This window comes from Delphinapterus leucas, chromosome 21 (genome assembly GCF_059928025.1).
Source record: "Delphinapterus leucas isolate spDelLeu-1000000601 "Yukka" chromosome 21, BTC_Dleu_Yukka2, whole genome shotgun sequence".
Lineage (NCBI taxonomy): Eukaryota > Metazoa > Chordata > Mammalia > Artiodactyla > Monodontidae > Delphinapterus > Delphinapterus leucas.
Window position 1 is genome coordinate 17,611,884 of NC_143149.1, and position 12,735 is coordinate 17,624,618.

The 12,735-nt window shown below is 35.5% G+C and overlaps 1 protein-coding gene across 2 annotated transcripts in view; it reads right to left on the reverse strand.

Annotated features, from left to right (window-relative positions):
- ZDHHC2 (zDHHC palmitoyltransferase 2) overlaps positions 1–12,735 on the reverse strand; it is a 67,213-nt gene that overhangs the window by 2,894 nt on the left and 51,584 nt on the right. The window contains exons 8-12 of one of the 2 annotated variants that reach the window (XM_022571093.3): positions 11,557–11,689; positions 8,167–8,293; positions 7,802–7,894; positions 3,897–4,000; positions 2,014–2,088 (exon numbers count right to left, since the gene is read on the reverse strand). In XM_022571093.3, coding sequence (XP_022426801.1) covers positions 2,048–2,088; positions 3,897–4,000; positions 7,802–7,894; positions 8,167–8,293; positions 11,557–11,689 — 498 coding nt within the window. In that variant the 3' untranslated portion in view covers positions 2,014–2,047. Of the gene's footprint in view, positions 1–2,013; positions 2,089–3,887; positions 4,001–7,801; positions 7,895–8,166; positions 8,294–11,556; positions 11,690–12,735 lie in introns of both variants that reach the window. The other variant, XM_022571087.3, reaches the window with a different exon arrangement.

Here is a 12,735-nt window from a genome sequence, read left to right on the forward strand (position 1 = left end):
GATATTAAACGTCAATGATGTTATTTTATCACCCATCTACCAACTGTTTATTTAGAACCTACTATGTGTCTGGCACTGCAAAGGGTTGAGAATAATGATGAACAAACACAACACTGATCTTGTCAAATACTGGGAAATCTACCGGATTTACACACAAAGTTACGTTACTATGTAAGCTTATAAAATATTTAACACAGATAACCTCACATACAATGGTAATTATAACTAATTCAATGTACTAAAAAAAATCCTGTGAAACTTTGTATGCTTTGCAGAACTATGTTCTGTAAAATACTTTGCTTGTGGTATTAGCTAATGACTCATATTTATATAATCAGTTATATTTTAAGAATTATTTCCATAAATTTACACTGTATTCGCTAATTAACCAAATTAAGAACATTAAATTTTCACGATCCTAACCATAGTTACAATCAATCTGATCTACTATACCATCATACAGAGTCATCTAAAACCAAAACACTGGCCAAATGGCACACAGAATTACATGGCTATTCATCAAAACCAAAACCAAGTAAAATAAAAACCAGATATCCATGAACTACTTCGACACAATTTTGTTTTAGGTGCTACTCTCTTGCTAGGTCACAGTTTTATAAGTAGAGTTATCTTGATAATTTCAATGTTCAATTCTTCATATATTTTTTTAATTTTTAAAAATTTTATTTAAGTACTGTTGATTTACAATGTTGTATTAATTTCTGCTGTATATCAAAGTGATTCAGTTATACATATATACATATATTCTTTTTCATATTCTTTTCCATTCTGGTTTATCAAGGCTATTGAATATAGTTCCCTGTGCTATACAGCAGGACCTGGTTGTTTATCTATCCTATATATAATAGTTTGCAACTGCTAATCCCAAACTCCCAATCCTTTTCCCTTCCACCACCCTCCCCCTTGACAACCACAAGTCCAATTCTTCATATTGTTTATTGTAACAGTACACATAGTTGTTCGATTTGTTAAGATGTTTATGGCTTTGTTCCAAAGGGGCTCCTTATTGTAGCTTTTTAGCTTTTTATTGACTGCAGCCTTATAAATAGATTTCACTTTAAGGAAACTAATTTGGAACTACAGGTTTAAAAAAATTACGGGTTAAAGAAAATGACTCGGAACACCTAGTATTTTAAGGATGACACATGCTCTGGGGTCCTACTGTGACCAAAAATAGGGGTGGCAGAGATGTGTGCTAACAAGATATAATTATCTTGTATTTAGACCCAGTGAGATTCAACTAATGGGTGGTCAAGAATAAGACCACTGGATATCCTGAAGGAAAGAAAAAAAAAAAATTGCATGATCCTATGAAATGACAAGACAATTGTCATGTAAAATTCAATATTTTAGGATCAATCTTTGCTATTTAATGCATTACTATAAAAATGAATTTTGTTCAACTTATATTTTATCAAGTTAACCTAAGTACTAGCTAACATTCAAGCTAAATCCATGTCCAGAGGTCTCCAGCATGACTGATGCAATCCCAAGGGTCAGCTAAGACATCTTGTATTTGAGTCACTCATAAGTAAATGTTAGGACTTCCCTGGTGGTGCAGTGGTTGAGAACCTGCCTGCCAATGCAGGTGACCTGGGTTCGAGCCCCGGTCCGGGAGGATCCCACATGCTGCGGAGCAACTAGGCCTGTGCGCCACAACTGCTGAGCCCGCGCTCTAGAGCCTGTGAGCCACAACTACTGAGCTCGCGTGCCACAACTACTGTAGCCCGTGCCCCTGGAGCCCCTGCTCCACAACGGGGTGGGGGGGCCACCACAGTAAGAAGCCCGTGCACCGCAACAAAGAGGGGCCCCCTCTCGCCTCAACTGGAGAAAGTCCGTGCGCAGAAACAAAGACCCAACGCAGCCAAAAATAAATAAATAAATTTATAAAATAAATAAATAAATAAATGTTTATGGAAACTATTTGCACTAAGAGAGCTAGAGAACTGTTGAAAATATAAAACATAACAATAAAGGAAAAGCTTTTCTTACTTCCGTGAAGTATGAGTAAATTTTGTTAGAAGAGTTAATTCTCATTCTCCATGGTAAGTGCAGGATTGCTCATACCTTCAAGAAAGAACATAAGTTAGCAATTTTTGTTGTTGCTTTTGAACAAATAGGCAGAGACTTGTTTATTCAGTCATGAATCCTGCCAGTGTTTTTCCAAAAGTGACCTGTACGTAGTATGGGTATTTAGAAGATGTTACATAGAACACACACACACATACAGTACAGTTGGCCACAACCGGTGTCACAAAAAAAGCACTTTAAAAACAGTTAAATATATACACCTGAGGAAGTAGGGGTGTGAATAAAATAACGTAAGAAACATTGAGCCTGGCACTTCTCACACTACCTTAAATCACTGTTTTCTAATTCTTCATCTACCTACCTCCTTCTTGTCAAACTAATCTTGGAGCCCTTTCTCATCTCACCATTTTCATATTTCTCTTCCTTCTTTTACACCATCCTTTAAACTTTAAATAATTTCTCAATTTATCTATCACAGTAACAGAAAATTAATCTATGTCTCCAAACTAACAGCACACAGAAACCAGAAAATCACTTCTACATTAATGTAGAACTATAAAGTGAAATATGAATCTCTTCTGAAAGACAGTTCTTTGTCTTTCTACCCCCCACATATACATCACTTCTGTCTCTAAGGAAACTGAGGGATTCAAAAGGCAAACAGGTGTCATCAATTTTGTTCAGGTAATACCTAGTCCCTCCCATAGACTGAAAAATGGAATGGAATGTTTGAAGGTGAAGAGACAGACCAAATTATGAATACTCAAATCACGGGGATCTTCAGAGGGCATACGCATTTCTCAAGAACAAGACTCTTTAAAGAAAGAGAGAATGTGACTGATTATATATTAAATAATGACTTAAGAATTTTTACTCAGGACTATCCGTTTGTTTTTCACTAAATCCCAAAGAGATTTCAAATAAACCAGGAAACACTTTAAAGTGCAGTAAGCCAAAGTCAGGCAAGCACTAGGAAAAGGTTTGAAGAAAAGACTAGAAATGAAGGGGAAACCAAATTTGAAGACTTAAATAGGTCAATTTGGAGATTTTCTGGCTAACAGTGCCTTAACTGAGCATGCATGGTTTCGCACTCAGGAGGCCACACATATAATATATACACACCCCTGCACATATGATCACATATTTTGTTTAATACTAACAACCCTGAGAAATAAGTAGTATGTTAAAGATGAAGCTAAGTCTAAAGGAGGTTAAGTAACTTAACAAATACCACACACTGATTAGGTGCCCAAACTGGGCTTTGATATCAGGTCTGTCTGCCTTCAAACACTTCCTTGTTTTTTGCCAATAAACTATATTGACCCATATCATCAAAAGATTCAAATCAACAATATCAAGAGAACTGTGAGTGGGATATGAAGAAATGACAGGTAGCTAAAGTTATAGCAATTCTGCAGTGGCTTTACTTCGACATTTTGAAATGGATAAAACTTTTGAGTAAAAACTACATAATCTGAGATCCCTTTCAGTAGATAGTTTTCAACCTTTTGTCTGAGCTTACTGCACTTTTTCCAATTTTTAAATAAATTATATTTTGAGTTTACCATTTTATTTAATATGCGGTAATAAAGATTTGGTTTTCTAAATTGGAAAAAGGCCATGTAAATCTATTTTTCACAAAATGATTTTCTACAGCTTCCAGACATTAATCAAAGCACTTCACAAGCAGTTCTTTGAAAACAGTTCTATATTTACAATGGTAGTCTGCCTCCAAAACAAGAAAAATTCTACAGCTAATAAGAATGAAAAATTTTTACCACTTTCACCTTTTAAAAATAAAATATATCGAAATAGCCGAACAAGCATACTCTTACCAGCTTTACCTTTTCCCAGGTTTGTGCTGTTCTCTGTCCAAGATTGAGAATCAGTAAGAAGGTGGCTCTGGGACTCTCTCAATGGCTTTGCAGGAAATTGATGGTTTTCAGGACTGAATAACAATAATTATCATCATGATCATTAGGTTAGCTCTTGATAGTATTAGGGTGAGTGTTTTGCAAAGGATGGAACTCAACCCACTTGTGGTGCAAGATAATTGTAGGAGTTACACAAGAGAATTTGGGGAAAACAGGAACAAGGCATTAAATCACACTGACTCACAATGAAAAAAGCGTTCTCCCTTCAGTTCACTTTTCTTTCTTCTGATTACAATACAATGACAATCTCTGACTTTGGCAAATCTCCATTCTTCATATGGAGAATAGGCCTCAGCCTAAGACTTTAGCAGGTAAGGGAATCTAGTTAGAACTTAACAGTATTTTATTATTGATTTTATTTTTTTTTAAGTTATATTCTATGGCAAATTACACTAATTTCTCATTTATGACAGTGATATAAAGTTTGGTTTAAAAAAATTTAAGTGGCAATTTAAATAAAAATATTAAAGAAAAATATTAATTTTACAAGTGGAAAGCATATGGAAAAAAATATATGAAGATGATGGTAGAAAGATAAGTTTGAGAAAAACTGACCTACTTATTGTTTCTAAAGTGGCCAAACTGGTCTCGACAAACAAAGAATTCTCTATCTTTCTCTATAAAACTGAAACAACAAATTTGAACGTTATCTTGCAGGAATGTTGAAAACATCTGACATTGTCAGGTCTTAAAAATCTGACGTTTAATTTGGTAAATAAAGAGTTTAAAAGAAAGACTTTAGGTTTTAAAATTTAAGTAGACATGCCACATATGACATATTAGATGGTATGAAAAAAATGTACATAAAATAGAATTTCACTTAGATTAAAAAAATTATTGGCACAGAAACTATTAGTGTATTATTTTACAACACACCAAAATAGAAATTATAATAATGTTCAAAAGAAAAACCCACTTAAAATTCTTCCAAGAGTAATTTCACATATTTTAGTTGACTATAACTATTATATTTTTTAAAGGATATGCCTTTGCTCCTTAACAATTACCTCGTACCTAAAATTTGAGACTATTTCAATTTTGTGCTGCTTTAACAACCCCTTACTAAAATTTTGGGAGGAAAATCTTAAAAAAGAAAAGCTTGTCTCCTATTCATATGAAATATCTCTTTTACTCTAATTCTAATTATTCCTCAGGAAAGGGACCTTAGACCAAGTACAGCTAACTAAGTCCTGGTTTAAGGACTGCTTGGAGATTCATTACTGCTAACAGGAATCTAACAAATGGCAAGGATCCACTCATTCAACAATACTCATTGAATATCTGTTACATCAGTGAGTAAAGTCTTTGATCTCATGGAAGTTTTGTTGTAACTGAGGAAGAAGTATAATAAATATATAGTAAGTCAGGTGGTAAGGAGAGCTCTGACGACAGCAAAAGACAGTAGGAAGGGAATGGAGGGGCAAGTTACGATTATCCAAGGGTTTCCAAAGGCGGCCTCTACTGTAAAGCTACACCTGAGCAGAAAGTAAAGTGAAGGCACAGACCGTTCAGATATCCAGAGGAAGAACCTTTAGGAATAGGAACTGGCAAGTACAAAGCCACTCAATAAGGAACATGCTTGGTGTATCTGAGGACCAGCAAGATCCGTGTGTCTGAGGATTGTGAGTGTTGGGAAGGTGGTACGGGGTGACATCGAGAGGTGCTGGGGAAGAGGTTAGTCAGCGCAAGGTAAGGACATTCATTAGCTTTTATTCTGAGCAAGATGGACAATCAGTGGAGGGTTCTGAGCAGAAGAGTGACACAATATGATTTACGCTTTAAAAGGATCACTCTGACATTTTAATGGAGAATAAACTGGAGGAGGGCAAACATGGAATCAGAAAGGTCAGTAATGAAGGTACTGAAATAATCCATGTGAGAAATGATGGCTTGGACCAGGAAAGCAGCCTTGGAGGTGGTAAGAAAGTATCCAGGTTATAGATATATTTGGAGGGGATATCTGACAGGATCTACATCTGTATATACAGGGTCCCTGAAAGAGAGGAATCTAGTATGACTCCCAAGTTTCTGGCCTGAGCATCTGGGAGAATGGAGGTCACTACTACTGATACATGAAAGAATGAAGAAGAATCGAGTTTTGGGTGGGGCAAGGGTATAGATGGCTTGGAATCAAGAGTTCTGCTTTGCACCTGTTCAGCTGGCAATGACTTTTAGATGTTTAGGTGGGACCACTGTGTAGACAATCAAATATACAACTCTGGAGTACACAGGGGAGACCAGCACTAGCCATAGACAATTCATAGGGGCTAATCGGGGGAAATTATAGAATTTTGTAGAAGAGACTTTAGCTGTCAAAATCCAATCTCAACATTTAAAGGAAAGGGAAGAGAAGCCCGGAGAGGTTACGTGACCTCTTCTAGATCACCTAGCTGGGTAACAGTGCCAGAACTAGGATTTCTCCCAACGCCCATTGTACATTTAGTAGGAGAGATACTATCTCTAAAACCCAAATAGTCTTAAACTGCAAAAACGTCTTAACAAGGATAAAAAACATTATTGAAAACTACTGTTAACTTTTATAAAAGCAGGAAAGCATTCTAAGTAATTTATTAAAACTAGATTTTTCTGCCCTGAGGTATATAAAAAAAAAAAATTAGCATTTAGCTCTGTGGAATTTTAAAGCCAAAACTCACAGGGCAGGACCCAGTAAGACTCTGGTGCCTTTGAATGTGACACACATGAGAACGGCCTCCTCATTAACTGGCAGAGTCTGGACTGCACATAGCTCACTCTAGGGATGGGGGGGGCAAATAGGTTTCATCTCATGACAATTTAAGATGACTTTGGAATGGCTGCCAGAATCGCCACCTTGAGATGGATGCTGGGGTCACATGAGGCTCCAAGGGACAAAGCGCCGTGATCAATAAGAAACACGAACTAGATGGGGAGACTATAAGCATAGGTGCTATGAACACAGCATTCCAGCAACTAAGAAAACCTTTAAAATTTAACTAATGATATTATGGTCATGCTTTTACTATTGGCTTTCATTTAAAAATCAGAGGTATGGTCACATCAAAAAAAAGTCTCTCTTGAACATGTAAAAAAATGTTTCAACTTAAAACTTCACGTAGAGCATTTTGAAACATTTAGATAGTTTTGCCTTTTGGCAGTTAGTAGCCAAGTCAGAATCCAATTTCAGGTCTTCCTCAAATGCCTGATAGACTGGAACCAAAAGAGACTTAAAGCAGTAACCAAAGTCTCCAGACAATGAATTTCCGAGACTCCCTCCTTTCTCTCTCCACAGAAATGGCTCAGATCATGCTTAGAGGTCTTGGAAGAGTACCAAGGATATGGTGCCCATTGCTAACGGGACTGTCAAGCAGATGTCTGGGATTCCACTTCATCTCCAAAGGCCTGATCCAGGCAGGGAAGTTTTTTGATCTCTTTATAACGGTTACGGCCGAGAAGAAAGGCCCGGAGGGTCAGAGGGAAAGTTTAACCTGTCTGCTCACCTGATCACTAGGGGGACTAATTTGGACTTACGTTATTTTCTTTTAAGCACCACATTTAAAAAAAAATCACAATTTATTTCCGTTAACAAAAATGTATAGAGAGTTAACACCTGTTTACTGACCACCCAGATTAATAACAGAATTTTATAATTATGACTGAAGCTCCCTATGTAACCCTCCCCAGTCATACTTTCCTCTCACCCTCATTCCAGGTAGAAACCAGTGTAGTAAATTATCTTAAGTTCTTAAAATTTTTTTTCAAAGGAACATATAATTGAAGGACACAAGAGGATAAAATATATTCTTTGAAAGTAAAATAGAAAAAAAAAATGGACTCACTTTTTAGATGATGAATTCAATCCTGCAGGAGTAGATGGCTGTTCAGGATCCTGGTTAACAAGGCAAGTTGGAAAGGAGCAGCCATCACCTAGACTGTAATTAAAATAAAAACTTACAATTATGCAGTAAAAAAGATGATCTCTGTGAGTAGAACATAGCTATATTATGGACAAAACGTGTATATCAGACATTGGCTTGAATGTGGTATGTTTACGGAGATGTGAGTCAACTGATTTCCACATTGATACAACAGTGAGTCATAAAATAATACTGTAAAAAATAGTTTTTATGCAGAATTACAGAGTTCTTTTGTTGGATTACTTCCATTTTCAGTCTAAACCCTGAAAATTTTCACAACAAAGTACCTTGAAAAAATGGGTAGCAACCAGTACTTCTTCTCATCACCAAAAACCTGTCGCATATTTTTACTGAAACCCAAGCTGAATCCATTCTTATCTGTTCCATGTCGAAATACTGGACTTCTAAATGCCTCTAGAAAAGATGGTAGAGCAATCACATGAGTAAAGAGCACATCATCTAGCAACCCCTATAGTTAGAAATGACTGAATTAAATGAAGAAACTCTGAAAACCAATGGCTAGCCTCCTGTGACTGCTTATGTGCCTATCAACAGCCCTGCAATGAAGACTGTCTATTCTTTTAAAACAAACATAAAATATGATTAGATCTATTTTAGTTTTTAAGTAACCCTTTTATTCTTGTAGCAGCACATCTGCATTGCAGAAAATTAGAAAATGCAAACAAGCAAATAAAACTTTATATCTTCTAAATCTTTATTAAATGGACGGCTGGATGGATAGAGAAAATAATTACAAATGTACATTTTTTTAACCAAAGTGCGACTAAAGATACATTCTACAACCTTTTTTCAGTTAATAAATTCCATTTTCCAATTTCATTAAAATTTTATCTCATCCAATCATAAATTTTTTTCTAGCTGATCTTTGTCCAAACCAGGGTCCAATGCAGAGCCGTACATCATAGCTGGTTATGCCCACTCTGCATATGGAAGCTGAGGTTCAGAGAGACCGTGCAACTTGCTCAAAATATCACAAAAAATAAATGACAGAAGTGGAACTTGAACAAGGTCATCAAAGTTCTGTCTATGATGCTACATTTTCTTCTTAAATAATGCCGAGATGCAAAATCTAACATGTTAGTTTTGGGGTGCAAATAAACATAGAAGTGTAATGATTTCTGCCCATAATTTAAAAAAGGAAAAATATAACTAGCAGAGTCATGGTACTATGAAAAATGTGATTTGCAAGATCCTTAACATTTATCAACCTAGGTTATATAGCTTTTTATAAAACACTTTAATAATTATAGGACCATACTGTCCAGAGGAAGTCCTTTCAGTGTTACAAGTTAAATCTAGACGTTTCTAGAAGTTAAAAGCTAGTAGAAAAATTTACGTTTGAAAAATAATTTAATTGCTCTACATATAATTTGAAATAAGGTACTTTGTTTAGAAATTATTATACCAATATTTTCACCTTAATAGTACTTGCTGGGATAAGATTTCACCTGAATCCTAAAAATGAACATTCACTGACTATATACTACAATTAATCTTCACTATTATAATAACGGAATCTCATAGCCAGTATCACACTCTTTTGATTACTATAGATTTGTTGCAAGTTTTATAAACAGGAAGAACTTAACAATTTTTTTTGGTGGATATTGTTTTTGCTATTTGGGGCCTCTTGAAATTCCATATGAATTTGAAGATTAGCTTTTCCATTTATGCATGAAAGGCCATTGAAATTGTAATAGAAATTTCAATAATCTCCTTTGGGATGGTTCACTGATAGTATATAGAAACACAACTGATTTTTTTGCATATTGATCATGCAACTTTGCAGATTTTATTAGCTCTAATAGTTTTTATTGTGGATTCTTTACGGTTTTCTATATATAAGATCATTTCATCCACAAAAACAATAGTTTTACGTCTTCCTGTGCAATCTGAATGCCTTAATTTCTTTTCTTGAGTAATTTCTCTGGCTAGAATTTCCAGTACAGTGCTAAACAGCAATAGTGAAAGACGGAATCTTTGGTTTATTTATTTAGGGCAAAGGTTTATTTTTCACCACTGAGTATCATATTAGCTGAGAATTTCTCATAAAGTCCTTTGTCAGGTTGTAGAAGTTGCCTTCCATTCCAGCTTAAGTGTTTTTATCATCAAAGGGTGTTGTATTTTGTCAAACACTTTTTCTGTTACAGTTGAGATAAAAATGTGCTTTTTTCCCCTTCATTCTATTAGTGTGGTATATTACCATTGATTGATTTTTATACATTGAACCACCCTTGCATTCCTGGGATAAAAGGTTATATACCATGACAAAGTAGGATTTAACGTGCTGCTGGATTTGCAGATATGTTATTGGGAATTTCTCCACCTATATTCATAAGGAATATTGGTCTATAGCTTTCTTTTCTTGTGATGTCTTTGTCTGACTTTGGTATTAGGGCAATGTTGGCCTCACAGAATGACTTAGGAAATGTTTCCTTCTCTCCTAATTTTGGGCATAGTTTGAGAATAATTCATGTTAATTCTTAAGTGTCTGATAGAATTCATCAGTGAAGCCAACTGGTCCTGAGCTTTTCTTTGTTGGGAGATTTTAAATTACTGATTCAATCTCCTTACTTATTATAAGTCTATTCAGGTTTTCATTTCTTCTTGAGTCACACTGGTAGATTGTGTTTCTAGGAATTTGTCCATTACACCTAGGTTACCTAATTTTTTTTAAAATTTATTTTTTGGCTGCGTTGGGTCTTCGTTGCCGTGCGCGGGCTTAGTTGCTCCATGGCACATGGGCTCTTCCTGGACCAGGGTTTGAACCCGTGTCCCCTGCATTGGCAGGCAGATTCTGAACCACTGCATCACCAGGGAAGTCCCAAGTTTACCTAATTAAACTTTTTTATTTCTGCAAGGTTGGTAGTCATGTTCCCACTTTCATTTCTGATTTTCATGATTTGAGTCCTCTTTTTTGCTTTCTAGTTATAGGCTTGTCATATTTGTTGATATTTTCAATAAACTAATTATGGATTTCATTGATCTTCTGTTTTTTAGAATTCTGTTTCCATAATGTCCTGTCTAATCCTTATTATTTCCCACCTTCTTCTGGCTTTGGGTTTACTTTTTGCTCTTCTTTTCATAGTTCCTTAAGGTGTAAAGTTATTGATTTGAGGTATTTCTTTTTTAATGTAAGCATTTATAGCTATACATTTCCTGCTAAGCACTGCTTTTGCTGTATCCCATCTCTGCAGGGCTTCTGAACATACTGTTTTCTCTGCCTGAGATGTTCTGGCTCTGACTTCTTAGTTTAAATATACTTTTTGCTTTTGTGAGCTCTTCCCTGACCACTCCATCTAAATAGTTCCCTTCTACCATCCCCAGACCTTGATTCATACCTGAACATCCTGTTTGTTTCTTTCAAAGCACTTCGCATTTTGTAATTACGTTTATGTTTGGTTATTGATTTTCTGTGTCCCTCACTAGACTATTTCACCCTTGCTAACCACTGTATATACACAATGCTTTACACACAATGGACAGTCAAAAAATATATGGAATGAGTGAATTTGTATTTGTCCCACAAGACAATGTGGGAAACAAGAATGATTTTACAGCTTCAGGACAGGTTAGCATTTAATCATATGGCAACTTCTGATGACTATTTGGTTTTGTATTTAAAGTTCTGTTAACTACAATAATTGGATACTCACCTAATGTAGATTTATTTTTGCTGACTAGCCAACAATGATAGCCAAACAGAGAAGACAAGCTGACAGAAAACATAGCTGCAGCAAAGAATAAAAACATAATATGGAACTTGGCTTGAGTATCAGGTAGGCCATTCTATAAAGAAAGGAAGAAAATAAAATGTTTTGTCAAAGGGATAAGTATTCCCCTACTTTTATAAGTAAGATTTTTTCCATAAAATTTTTCTTAAATTTAGGTATGGAGAAAGATATATGGCTTTATGTTAAAACTTTGAGGAAAAAATACATCTTCAGGTTCGAATAAATGTTTACTAGAACATGAATATATATGTATATATATATGGAAAATATATTAAAATTTGGGATATTTATTTTCTTTTGTATAACCAAATTCATAGAAAAATTATGGTGTGTAAACTGTATCAGTAGGGAACAAGATAAAACAAGCTATAAAATATAGCTTTTAATTTACTTCCTGAAAATGTTTTGTTAACATACTCCAGATTTACAAATGCTTAAACAGTTTGATTATAATGCCAGAAAATGGAAGGTTAATTGGCATAATTTAGCTACTCTTCTCATTGATGTTTTACATCACTACAAACAACAGCATCAACTACAAACACACAGAACACATCCACAATAATACTTCAAGCTACTTTAAACAACGTCGTCACAAAAAAGATCAACACTGGTTTATAACACCTGTCTAAAATAAACCTTACAGTACCCATGGGATGAAAAAGCCCAGACTGCTCCTTGTTCGTATGTCCAAGGAGATCTCGAGTCCCTCTAGAATGGCAGGCTTGGGGACACTTAGTGAAGCACCAGAGCTGCCAGGACGTGTCCCCTTCTGATATTCTGTTTCAATATCCTGTAGTACCTGTCAGATTGACCCAGGTCACAAGATCTCACTGATAGCTTTTGACAGCAGAGTCATCACAGTGAAAACCAGTTGTGCCTTTACAAATTTATTTGTGGTTTGGAAATAAAATCATCCACAGGAATGAGGAGCAGTGATGCCACAGGCTCTCAGACATTCATTAGAGATCATTCTTCCCAGCTGGACACTGGAAGTATCCTTGAACGCTAGGCCATGTTCATTCACCTGTGGATTCCTAGCACTTAGCAATATAACTGGCACATAACAGGATTCAATAAATCTTTAGTATTGAATGTGGT